General features: G+C 35.9%; 1 protein-coding gene across 4 annotated transcripts in view; it reads right to left on the bottom strand.

The window, feature by feature from the left end:
- LOC140666706 (E3 ubiquitin-protein ligase Rnf220) overlaps positions 1–14,142 on the bottom strand; it is a 151,296-nt gene that overhangs the window by 105,764 nt on the left and 31,390 nt on the right. For 3 of the 4 annotated variants that reach the window (XM_072894191.1, XM_072894193.1, XM_072894190.1), the window contains one exon: positions 3,851–3,988. The exons of the other annotated variant lie outside the window; for it this stretch is intronic. In XM_072894191.1, coding sequence (XP_072750292.1) covers positions 3,851–3,988 — 138 coding nt within the window. The remainder of the gene's footprint in view (positions 1–3,850; positions 3,989–14,142) is intronic. 4 annotated transcript variants of the gene reach the window in all.

Raw genomic sequence — 14,142 nt, 5'->3', positions numbered from 1 at the left:
TTCGTGTCGAGTTAAGGAAAGTCAATGTCACTTCTCGTTTTCGTCACCATTCGTCACGCTGACTCATGGATCAGATAATTAATCTGTAAAAGGACAACAGGATAAAAAGGACAACTTTCGCAATGTGTATGTGACTCTTGCTCATTGCCATCTTTGTTCGATTAAACGAATCGAGATATCGCCTGGTGATACGATTACGAGTCTACCGTCGTATCCCCCATATATGTGTATATCGATTGAAACAGTGTCACGCGTGTTCTTCCGGAAGCACGTTTTACCGCTGTCGCCGAGAATTAACGTCACCTCCGCTTTCGGATGTCAAGAATAGTCGAAAAAACCTTTCGTTCATCCTGATTTCCTGAGTGAACGCGGTCGAAGAGATTTTAACGACAGCGCAAAATAGATTCTATTTAAGTCAAAATTCTTACATTAATACTACTACAACAAAGTAAGAAAATAAACTATACATGCAATGAAAACTATATTTTATTCTATAATAATAATTCGCTAAGAATTTTGGGAATAATGTAATATAAATTATTATTTAAAAATGCAAAATGAGAATAGTAAACTAAAAATGCGTTATGTACAAGTATCGGATACACGACGGAGACTAATAATGTCGAGATCGTTTCTTATCCGAAGAGGTACATTCGGGGATGAGTTGCGTCTCGGGAATGAAATCAAGCAGGCGCGCGAAGAAGTAGCTTGATATTTTAATAAAGAATATTGCGAGGCGTCGCTCACTTACTTAGTCACACCGAGCGATTACGATAAATTAACAGCAGCTTATTTCCTTCTAGAAAAATATCCAAGAGAAGATTCTTGCCGTCCCCGTTTCCTTCCACCTTTCTTACGCCCTTTAATTACCGATTTAATTAGTTGAACGTTTCGGACGATACTCTATCACGGGATTATCAATTAAATGATTTTAATTTCAATTCGCGAATCTTTTTATCGTCAACATCATGCGACATTGTTTCAGCGATTAAAGCTTTCTAATAAACGTCATTTCATAACCGCTAAAATTTCACTATAACAAATTAATAATTACAAGTTAAAAAATGCTTCATGTTTTTAATAATCAATATATAAAATATTTTATATAATCAAAAAAAGTCTACGTATGTTGAAATGTTAATGTGCTAAGTAAAGGCGCATAGTGAATTTTTAATTCGACACTAACAAAAAGTGATTATATAGGTAGAACCGAATTTCACGTCTGATATTAAAATTAGGAAATACGGCGATTATATCCATTTACTGAATCCTCGTGACTGAGTTTAAACGTACGAACAATATGCATAAGAGCATCCAAAAAGCATCACCTAAAATATGCTGAAATGATGCATTATGCATTTCATGATAAAATATGAATTTATGCGCGCGTTGAGCCCGATAATTCTGGCTAACGCTTATGTTTTCTTGGCGTAACACATACTTTCTCTGCTTGGGGGATTTCTGTAGTGTGATTTGGCCTGAAGAAATATCCCGCGAGATGTGTTACACAAATTGTATATGCATATTACATTTTATCAATATAACTTTTAATGTTTGCACTGCTACAAAGTTAATAGTATTATTTATAAATAATTCAAATATAAATTACATTTTCTGAAATGCAAACATATATAAATGTACACATATAAATATATTTTACTTCGTCATTTTTATTACATTATTACAAATTATGAAAATAAATTAAATAAAATAAAAAATTAAAATTGAATAAATGGTTTGGAAATGAAAATAGTAAAAGTAAGAGCAACGTATTAGAGAGTCAATAATTTATCGTTATAAAAAATTTCTAAATGTATGCGAGATATTTTAGAGGCGCTAGCAATCTCCAAATTAGTGTCATGTCAGTCAAGCTTAAGCGAATGCGCTAAACCAACAGCAAACACTCACTTTTCATGGCAATAAAACCGGGAATTACCGTTGCGCATGCGGGGGATAAAAAATCTCGAATATATATCATCCGATACTCGGAACATGTCACCACTTAACCTTTACCATTAACCACTGTTCTCCACTTTCAGTGGTATATCTCGATCGCGGTGCACTGTAACCGTGTCGCAAATAAATGGCAACGAAACAACGATACAATGTTAAAGATGTATTGTTCATATATAATTGTGCTGATTAATTTCCTAGATAATTTCAATTTTGATTTTATATATTGAATTTATTTTATTGTAACACACGCACAGTAGTGTTAAAATATTATTACTCTAAATCTTTACTTTAAATAATACTTTCTATCATTCTATTTATATAAAAAAAGAAAAAGAAAAACTTTATTTTTTTTTGCATGCACACGTGTGACAGTTACAATTCATTTAGCTGGAAGAGTTGACAATGCGACTGAGAGTCACTGGCTTAAAGCGTCAGATACCGGTGCATTCACCTTATGAAAGTCATTAATCTTGAGGGACGCAGAGCCGGCCAATTAACAGAGCGGAATCAGGGAACGGCTAAGGTAGATACTGATTCCGATCGATTTCGGGCTTAAGTCGGGGGAATGCCGACGCCGTAGAGCGGCTGCGGCGGGTCAAGTTATCGATCCGTCTGTTCATTCTCGCGAATTCGGCGTGCCGGTCAGTCACGGCGGTCCATCGATCCCGCAAATCCAGCTACCAGATCGACTTGCACGTTTGCACGAATTAAGCCTACGAGCTATGCTCATCTTCCTGTCCACAAATCTCCTAAGACCCGCCGGCCCTTTCGCCAGCTGCCTGCCGGCGCACCTGATGCGCCAATGCACACGCGGTTGTATCGAGTTACATCGAGGCTGTGATACCGGAAGTGGTGACGAAATATGACAAAATCGCGATACGCCTACATACAAATTGAATCTTGAAAAGTCCAATTTGTAAGCTTCGATCATGCGAATATAAACTTTATTATATGTTGAATTTAAAAATCAATTTTTGCAACCTATTATAAACTTGCGTTATTTTCAAATCATGCTGTTTTTTACATGTGAATAAAGAGTTTCTTTGAATTGTAAAATGTTTCAAAATTTCAGGTATTTTCTTAATGAATATCGTATCAAATTTACTCATTATATTTTTCAAACAATGAGAATATAACCGTCCTTATACATATAATGACTACAAATAAAATAATGTTAATTTAATCAAAATAATTCAGTTGAAATAACCTCATAAATTTTAATGATTGTGATGAATCAAACTAAATTGCAATCAATATAATTAAATTAAAATTACTCTTACCAAAATTGCTTCGATCAAATTACCTGTTATTATTATTTTTTCATTACGCGATTCGCCGAAAATTACCGATGCAACTAGATGCTATTTAACGAAAATTAATTATGCATTTCGGATCTGATTATCGCGATGACGCGAGCAGGTCGTTCCTCACGTTAATTATGCTTTCATTCGTTCTTCCTCTCTTGGGAATATTCGGGCATGGTATAAGTCGAAAATAAGTTTTCATTTCGAATGCGTTGAAATTCATTCAAATTCATGTTCAAGTTTAATCGTACGATTTTTTCTTATCTTATATTTAAGCAGTGTGGCGCACAATTTATGCGCAAGTAACCTTTCTGACAGACAGATCTTATGTGCTTTCGCATATAGAGAAATGCGAAATTTAATTACATGACTAATTCGCGCGTATAAAAAGTCAGTATCATCAATCATTTCGGTTCTTCAAAAGCTTACGTCATCAACCAAATTTTATTTCATTACTGAAACATATTTTTTGCTGGATCTATATGTAATCTGTATAACACAACTTGAGAAAAAATTACCAAACGAATGTAAGAACCTGAAAGGATCAAAGATACGATGATCGCGGCAATGAAGATGGCTGGTGGGCCTACCTTGGTCGAATACAAGGCAGCGGGTGGTCTTGGCAGCGAGTCCCGGGGGCAGAGCGAACCTGTAGGCCGGGCCCGGCGACAGCCCCAGCCCCAGACCAAGCGCCTCCGCGCCGCATCGGCCCCCGAACACAGGCCCCACTAGAATCACCCATATAACAGTGGTCATCAGTCATCGTCATCATCAAGGTAAAGAGACACAGAGAATTATCATCAATTAGCAAAGAGTTTATCATGCACAGAGGAAGGGATCGGACACTTTCAGGCTGGCAGACTCTACAATTGACAGTAAACAGAGATCTTTCATCGAAGCCTGAAAATCCCGAAAAGTCCTTCGCCCACATATAATCATTCTCAATTAATAATGTTCTTTAGTAAAGCTTCCCATATATTTAATTGACACTTATGTAAGATATAATTGAGTTATTAATATTTGTTATACTCATATGGCTTAATAATTAATATTAATAATTATCGATTAACATTAATAATAAGTATAGCGAAAATCGTGCGAAAATAGTAAGATTAAATAGAGAAACAATATTAAATTTTTGCAAAAATTATGCAATTGAAAAAGAGATATAAATTACTTGTGTCGATCGCAAAAGATGCTATCATATCATGCATCTGTAAACACAATTAGTCGTTTTCTATCATAAGATAATAAATTTGAATCTCTCCGAAAAATTATATAGACTGCTTATATATAATATTAATCTATCAATAAATTTATATTATTTAAACCATAGGATATTAACTTAAAAATCTCTCATAAAATTATTGTATACAGCCTGTTAATATTAATCTATCAACATTATTTATTTATAACAATTGATTTCCTATCAAATTAATTTTTTTTATTTTCTACTTGATATTTTTAAAATGTATAATTTTCAGTTATCAATCGTCAAGATTCTCTAGTAGGGTAGTTTATAAAGCTTCCCGCGCTCGCTCGATTCAATTACGCGTCGTACTTGTGTGACTCGTATATCCCTAAATACACGAAGCGAATTAGCGAGCAGGATCAAAAGATGGAACACCAATATGCCCTCAAAGGCCCTCATCGTTTTGCTTCCCATAAACGTAGGTGGCTTTATTATGATCTCATATAGATATTACCGCGCGTTGTCATTACAAGAGATAAGTTCCCGAAGGAGTTTATTGCTTTTTAGTACACACTCAGCACGTGCCGCGTACGACAACCCACTTTAACCCTAGTGTAATCGTCTATGCTTCTGTCCTTCCTCTCTCCGTCAATTGAAATTCATATTCGAATCGACACATACATATCAGATAACAAAATTTTCATTTCATATATGTTCAAAGTTATTACATTAAAGATTGACCACATTTGTAAACAAGCAATAAAAAAAAGAAACACTTTGAAAAAACTTCTAAAAAGAAAAATAAAGCTCTTAAATATTGTTTAATAAACGTAATTTATAATATAATTATCCATAATTAGTGAAAAAAAATTATTTAGAGAATTAACAAATTTATAAATAAAAGAATGAAAAGCACGTATATATTAAAAAAGTTGTAATCTTATAGTATTATTAATTATTACTATAATAAATGTTGCAGTATAAAAAATATTATTTTATTATTCTTAATTTAAATTATTGTAGATAAGAAAAATTCTATTCATTCCTGTATGAGATTAATGATAAACAAAAAAACATTTAAAAAGAAAATAGAAGTAGAAAATTTAACTCGTACAGAGCATTATATCTTGATTTATAACACCTTTAGCGCGAAATTTTTTTTCTCTTTCAAGAAAGCGAGGTCAAAATATGCCAAAAGTCACTTCCAAATTCTATTCGAATCTTAGAAGAGGAAGCACGCACAATGCCGAGACCATAATCTAAATTCATGTCTGACGGGATCCTGGAGCGGATAAGTACATTGAGTATAATGGCAACGACTTAACATACTTTTTAAATTGCGCCTTTGAGATGCAGAACGATGGCCCACCGTGCGGAGGCGAGCCCCTTCTCCGCTCTTTCTCGTTCACTTTTGGCCTTTTGGCTTTAGTAGCTTACACGCTGATTAAGACACCCGATACAATTAGGCGGCGAAAAGAACCTCAAAAGAAGCGCGTGAGGGGAAGCCGCCGACCTTTGCATGCCCACGGACGTGTGTAACGGGTGTACGAAATATTAAGATCTCATTAGACGGTATAAAACAAAATATAATTTCGCTTTTTCTTATACATATATTTCAAAAGTCTCTCAGAAGATGAGTAGCTTCACTGAACAATAGAACTATCGCTATGTAAGCGTTTATATTTAAAAAAAAATAAAAAACCTATTTTTATCCGCACTTTTATAGTTGGTCAAAAGATACGTTTTTAAAATATTTAAAAAGATAAAATTAAAAAAGATACGTTTTTTAAATATTGAAAGATCTAAAGTGCTATAGTTTTTTTATATTTACAGTCGTGATATTTTCTTATAAATCGAATCCTAAATAATTGATTCCTAAATAAATGCTTTTGTAGAATTCTTGATATTACGTGAGCAATACATGTGTACAAATCATTGTATTGTTTAAAAAAAAATTATGCCTAAGGGTTAATTCTGCGCGTTCAGTCAGCCCTGTCAAATAAACGAGCGATGACGAGCAGTTGCGGGTTTCTACGTCACAAACGATGACGGACCAATGAGCACCTCGAAAAAGGTGACGCGCGTCATTCCACGCCGATCGATCGTCACTCGGTTTCGCGAAATGATCACGCTCGATGATCCGCACTGACGGCCGAAAAACTCCCACGCATGTCAAGCACGATCATGCAGCATGATCGAGTATTATCCCGTCGCGTTCATATCACTTTCGAAAACCATGTAATTCCGACAAGTTCATATAACGGAAGTCTTGCAAACGAGTTACTGGAAAATAGTGAAAATTTATGAACTACCTATGTAGTTGCAATCGACGAACTGAAAAACTTACTACATCATAAAAAAATAAAAAATACCGTAACGATTCCAAAAAAAAAAAAAAGTTATATCAAGAATCAAATAATTTAATTAATTGGCAAAATTTTATATTTACTACAGAAATATTTATGTAAAATTCTGAATCGTAGAATTTTTAGATTTTATTTTATTTTACGTTTAATTGACATGTCCTAAATCAAATAAATTTCAAATAAAAATAATTTTAGCGCGATAATATTGATAATCAATATCCTCTTTAGTTCAAGTAAAAATATTCTTTAGTTCCAATAAAAAAATTCAATATGCCAAAAATATGATAAAGATTATATTGTATATTTTTTTTAAATATAAAGAACCTTTATTAACGGACACCCCGTAGATAAAGTCAGGTGTATAGCGCGACGAATCGGTTCGTTTAAGTCACGCGAGTCAAGTCAACGATGAACGCTTCGGACTTTGTTAACGTTAATCCTCGTGCGGGACTACCGTGCATGCTCGACTTCACGGTCGAAAAGAGTCGTCTCGCCAATTATAAGCGTGGAAATCGTCATCTCAGAGATAATCGGGAATTAGCATCACCCGTCGCGTACAAAGCGCTATTAGCGTCTTCACTTACAAACATTACTTCGTGAACATTTTAATTATCCGTTACTAGATCGCGCGACACCAATTTTTATTTTTGGATCAAAAAACGCAAAAATCGGTTGTTGCTTGTAAAACGGTATTATGTATAAACTCGCTGGTACAAAATAATTCTAAAATATTGTCGAATATACACATTACTTTTTTATCATATATAAAAAATAAAAAACGTTATTCTCTAAAATTATGACATCCATATGCTCCAAGTCTCTAATTTTGAGATTTAATTTCTAGAGTAATCCTGTACGTACAATATGTCTGCGTTTGTGGCTTTAACATGACTGAATATGGTTGCGCACCGCAGGCAAGCTTGACCGAAGTGACTGCAAGTGTGTCTACCTGTCTACCCGGTGGATCGACGTCGTTCGAGGACGATGGAGCCGCGCATGAATGAAGAAGCAAGGAAGGCGACGACTGCCGTACATGGCGCACGAGGCGATCGCCGGTGAGTCGTCACAGCTGACAGGCGATTCCTTGCGATCTTAATCTGGCTCGCTCGCTAGCAAGAAGGGAGATCTGTCGAGTAGCCGGGAAAAAATCGCGCGGGGTACCACCGCGGTGATCGAGCGGAATCCGTCTGTCTGTCGGTCGCGCGGCCCCGACCGGAGATCAAGACACCCTGAATAATTCATCGCCAGAATCGAACGCCGGGTCCCACGACAGGCTGCTTCTCCCTGCGCGCCTATCCTTTTCCCTCAACGCGATGCCGAAAGTGAACTTACCCCCCCCCGTCCCCCTCTTTTGTGTGACGATTATCACGAATAAAAAAAAAAGAGGGACATAAATCGTATTTCGCGTAGCAACAAAAATAATTACTCGCTGGAAAACAATGAAAAAGATAAATTATTCCACTGCTCTTCTTAATCTTAAATGTGATCAACTCCAATAAAATATATAGATAACATTTTTTCATTAATCAATCAAAATTAAATTTTATAATGAAAACGTATCTGGGATGCATAAAAAGATGCGACTGTCCTCGCATAAATAATGATGCAAAGAAAGAGGAAAATAAGAAGAGTAAGAAGAAGAGTGAGAAAGCTCGAGAGACTTGAAACGAGAAAGAGTGGATTGGGTTGCAGCGAGTTAACCGGCTCAGTACTTGGCGTGAGATCCTGTTATACAACGATGTCAAACTGACGATACGATGCACGAGAAGCGAGACGAAGCGAGACGAGAATGTTGGGAGAACCGAGGGAGAAGTAAGAAAGAGCAGAGCAAACCCCTCCAAAGCACTCGTAATTACTAAGGATAATCTGTTGGAATATGCGACAATATAGCTCCTGCGCGAGAATCGTGATCCTATATAAATTTTTTAAATCCTATTAATTAACCCGCATTATGTCGAGAGTTACAATGTTAACTTAGCCTTATGGGAAACATGAAGAACTTAACAAGAAAAATCAAATTTTTAATCAATTTAAATATGCGACGACATAATAAGAAGAAATTTAATCTAGATTTATATAAAATACCTCAGGTTCTCCAAAACTCTTTTCTAATATTAAAAATAAATAATTTGAATTATATACCGATCTGAATAGAAAAACAAAGTCCTTTCGTGCAGATAATTTAATTATAACAAAATTATATTAATTAATTTTGTAGCATATAATATAGTAAATCATGTGTCATGTGTCATTATATGTATTATCACGGGAGATAAAATTTACAATCGAAAGAAGAGAGACAAGGAGGAGAGGAAACGGAAGGATGAAGGAAGGATGGAGACGGCCACTGCGCGATAATCGACATCGATTTTCAGCGTAGCAGCCGGCGTGTATCGATTGTGGAAAGACTAATGGGCAGCGCGGTTAACCGTATTATCCCACAGCGGAAGTCCACCGGTTGAAACGAGGACATAAATAGCGGCGAGTCTCGAATTGTCCGATTCGATATTAGTTTAATAATCATCGGCAGAGAATTTTCTCAATTACTCTCCTTGTATTATAAAGTGTCGTAGATACAATATAAATCAATTTATCATATATAAGAATGTATGTGATCTCACTTGTCGCGTATTGAAAGATAGATCATTCAGACGTCTACCAATTAGCTTTTTCATCATTCAAGATCTTTAAAGTATAATATTAACTAACACGTTGGAAATAGAAGTCACATGAGACGCGTGATGTATTTAACAGTAAGACATTTTCTAATATAATATCCTGAATATCAGATTTTATTTTTGGTAATTATAGACGATGATATACATTTATTGAGAGGATTATTTTCGCTTCAACGATGATATTGTATTTTATGATGCGGGTAATTTAATACAGACATCTCTCTGACGGAAATTAAATATTGTATAATAGAAAAAATAAACAGATATTTTTCTTGCATCACATCCTTTCTACATCGTCAAGATCAACGTCAACTGCAATTTTATAAGAAACTTTTATACACATATTCTTTATTAATTTTACAACTTTCCATAAAGAACAAGGAGTCTGATGTACTCGCGCATGTCCTTCGTCGTCTTCTACTTCGTTCGCTATCTCTGGTCAGCGAGTTATACGCTATTTTTGACGGAGATTCCCGAGATTTTTAGCCCTCCCGCACGTTCGAGATCGGTGATCGAGCCAGTACCGGCGAGAGAACGCCCGAAGTTTCTCAGGGCGTTCAAGTTTCACGGTGGTTGATATTTCATACAAAGTAGGTAACGGAGTGGGTACCTTGTCGTCGTTCGCGTATAGCATCACCTATATATTGCTCTCTCGCTTGTTATTACTGTACGCTCCCCGATCTGTGTACACCCCATTGAGTAAAGTGCGGTTTAACATCCGGCTTGCGCGGGGCTTCTCTCTCGCTACCTCAGCATCCTCTTGGATCCGAGATACTCGATGTGCAAACTTTACGAAGCGATGCGTAAAAATGGGTCAGTGTTTATGAGCGATATAATCTTGCAAGTTTTTAAAATCATTAGTTACATCTCTTAATGCTAAAATTTCAAAGTTCTAAAACTTCAATAGTTCACAAGATCAACAAAATTTTGATCTAGGATGTCTACTCTACTCTTTTAAAAAATTCCTTGATCTTACAGGTGGTACTTTTATTCAAAATTTCAAATAGAAAATATTTTAATGCTGCAATTTTTTAAAATAATTTTTTTATTGTACGCGTTTTATATGCTTTTCACTTATACGAAGGAAAAGCACAAAGATAAAAATTTTTAACTTTCATATATTATTTTATCACTAAAAAATTAAAATAAAGAATATATATTGCACGTTCAATATTTTGTTAAAACATTGAATATATAAACCAGGGATAGAAATATATGTATATTTATATTTTATAAATGTATGTGTGTGTATATTTATAATTAATTTTTTTTCAAATTCCCTATAAGTTTTAATAAAATGTTATGAGAATTCTCTGATTCCTCCAAGTACAAAAAATTCCCTGAAAATTCAGGTTTTCCAGGGAATATGCATTCTATTAAGCTTTCTATATCTCAATATTTTTAAAATAACAAGATTATAAGATATCAATATTAAGGATTCCTTCAGAATTGAAGACAGTTAATTGCGTCTCCGATTGACGTCATCTGCGAAAATAGGCGTAAACGCGGTGATAAAAATCGCGAGAACGCGGTTCACGCGGCGCGTATCGTTTTATTTAATTACATCGGATTTGCGCGTGCCTCGGGTTCTCACGGTAGAACAATAAGGACATTCATTCGTGTCTCCGCACTATGTGTGCGTGCCAGAGGACAGCGGTTTCTCTTAAGTCTTAATCGTTCAGCACGGAATGCGCGTTTAATGCAAAGGAGGACACAAGTCGCCTGTGTTTCGCTTCGCTTGTATTTTCTGCTCCTGTCGCGTCGGCTGTTTTACGATCTGTCTTCGGCTCCCCGCGAGTTTCACCCGGCGATTCAGCGACTTCTCCGGTTGACGCTAATAGCACCTGTGTTTCGCGCGATCTCTCGATCTCATTACGAGCCATGTTGTCATTAGCAAGCTCCGATGCTGTCTTGAGTTTTAATTTTATTCCATTAACTGTTGTACATTCGTAATGCGAAATGTAATAAAAATTGTAGAATTTTATTTCTCTAAATCATGGTTTCCGCAAATTTTTATTTATAAAATAAATGTAAATTTACTAATTTCGCAGAGCTATATGCTTCGTATTATTAAGTCTTTACATTTTTATGATATTAAAACATTTTGCGCTTATAAATAAAATAGATTATAATAATTCTCGTCGTTACGTGTATAGAATTTTATGAATAATATAAATATAAAGAATGTGTAGTAAAATATATAAAAGCAAACTGTTTAATTCTGTGCTCAATATCGGACAGAGTAGTGGACGATTCGATAAAAAGCGAGACGAAAATTTAACATTCGCCGCACGTTCACGTATCGTAAAATTGTACGATAAACAGTCGAACGCAATATCGTGCAATAAAGACAATTGCTTTGGAAATATGTCGGTTTTAAAAAGAAAACCAATACGAGCATGATACACAAGTGAGAGGAAAAAGCAAATAATCGTGCTGCATACACGCACGAATTGTGAGATTGAATCTCTGAGACGATGTCATCTGGTAATTGGAGAAGAGAAGCCATAGAAAATGAATAAAAGAGATTATCTCTTCATCGTATCAAAATTTTGTTATCGACACTTTGGTTACTATTAAAAAACACGAGAGTTATTTAAAAATATAACAATACAAGTTTTCAATATCAATATTAGATGATAATATATGGTAATACAAAAAATAAATAAAATCAATTCAAAAATATGTACATTAAGTGTTTGTTATAAGAAAAAATTATTTTAATATTAACAAAAATTTTTTAAAAATATAATCAATTAATTGCCGAAAAATGAAGCAAATTTTTACATTTTAAGTTATACTTTTCGGCGAATGGTAAACTTGGTTAAAAGAGGGCAAAATTCTGTGGAACAGAAAGGAATGGGGAACTCGAACGCGACGAAGAGGGTGAAACGGCCTATCGGAATTATTCCGACCAGTCATCGGGACTTATGCCGCTTATGGGATTACAACGGCATTAGTCGGTAGAGCTTGTTCTCTACCATTCTATACGCGGGATCCGCGATATAAAGCCGGGTTACAAGCAGCATTTCTAGCGAGTCAGCTCCGGAAACTTCGCAACTATTTAGAGATTTGTTCGATAATAATACGTTTATGTTCCCTCGAATTCGATATGAATCCAATGCAAACGAGTATGTAACATTTCTAAACCTCGTCTAACCTTCTTCATCCTTAGCGTATTAATTTTTTTTTTAAACTTGATAGCGATTACATCCTTACAACTCTATAAAAAGTATTAAAATAAATTATTTCTTTGATTTAATTTTTTTAATGATATAAAAACCGCATGAATTGACAGAGATATCCTCTATCATCTCGGGACTTTTATCTCCTATTCGTCGTAAAATATGTATATAAGTAAAAGAGCCGTGTGTACATCGAGTAAATTTACCGAACCAATTTGAAGGAAAACCAGTCTAAGGAATCCACTAGAAGATTTAAGGGATAGACGAGTATAGGACATACTAGAACAGGAGAGAGGAAATAAGGGAGGAGGAGAAGGGAAGAAACACGGGGGAGACTACTTAAAATCTCGGCGTCTGAGGCGTACGAGGAGGAATTTTTTTCGGCGAGCATTCCGCTCCTTTAGCGAGGATTTCCAACCGTTAGACACTCGACTGAGCGCGCGCGCGCGCGCGCGTATCCTTTGCCCTCTCGAATAAGGGCGTCTGCTGCCGAGGGATGTGCGCGGATCTTTTCCCTGTAATTAATTTAAGAGGGCTCGCTCGAGCTATTCCGGTGGGTAGAGAGTCCCGGTGGCGTCTCGCGGATCACCGACAAGACGAGGGGGGTCCCTCGTTTCTCGTCGCCCTTCTCGTATCTTCTCCCCCTTAACGCAGTGGCTGTGCGCCACTTTTTCGCCTTTGCCCACTACGTTTCATGATAATCAATTCTCATTATCCGCGAAAAAAAAGTAATTCTTTTAATAATAATTTATATTATATTAAATATTTATATTATTTATTATGTATACAACAGTCATATATAACAAGATAATAATTTTACGACCTTAAATTATTTGATTTTAAAGTAAATTTCAATATTTTCCTGAATCATAGTTTTTATAAAAATTTAACTAATTAATCTCTGCGTATCCCTACGTATCTGCGACGAAAATAGTTTCGAGTTATTTATCTACCGGTATCACATCTATGTTAATAATCTGCGGGCAATAAGAATAACGAGATTCGCGCGTGACAAAAAGGGGTGAGAGCTAAAGTCAGATTTATATCTCTAATCGCTCATTAATACTGAGCTCTCGTGTGCGATCTACCAAACAGCGTCTTCAAGGTTGTAAATCCAGGAATACAGTAGTCTCCGAGTCCTTCACTTCCGAGCGTAAAACGGTGTTAAGCCTGTGTCGCCGGTACGAGGACGAAGAGAAAGAAGAGAGGGAAAGAGAAAGAGGAAAAGGAGGTGGAGGTGGACGTCGTAGACGGAGAAGGATCGAGACGCCGAGGTGCTACTACTCAAGGAGCAGGACCGAGGAGGAGGAGCAGGAGGAGAATGAGGGGAAAGCGCGTGGTAATCCAAGATTTATCTCCTAGTCTGTGACACCGGCACTGCTCTTGCTTCTGTTACTTCAAGGGCTACCGGATCCCTCGCGGCCTGGAAGCGATTCGCGCAGAAGAAAGGCGAGTCACGAC

The sequence above is a fragment of the Anoplolepis gracilipes genome, chromosome 6 (assembly GCF_047496725.1).
Source record: "Anoplolepis gracilipes chromosome 6, ASM4749672v1, whole genome shotgun sequence".
NCBI lineage: Eukaryota > Metazoa > Arthropoda > Insecta > Hymenoptera > Formicidae > Anoplolepis > Anoplolepis gracilipes.
The sequence above is the reverse complement of the archived record's forward strand: the minus strand, read 5'-3'. Positions and strand labels throughout refer to the sequence as shown.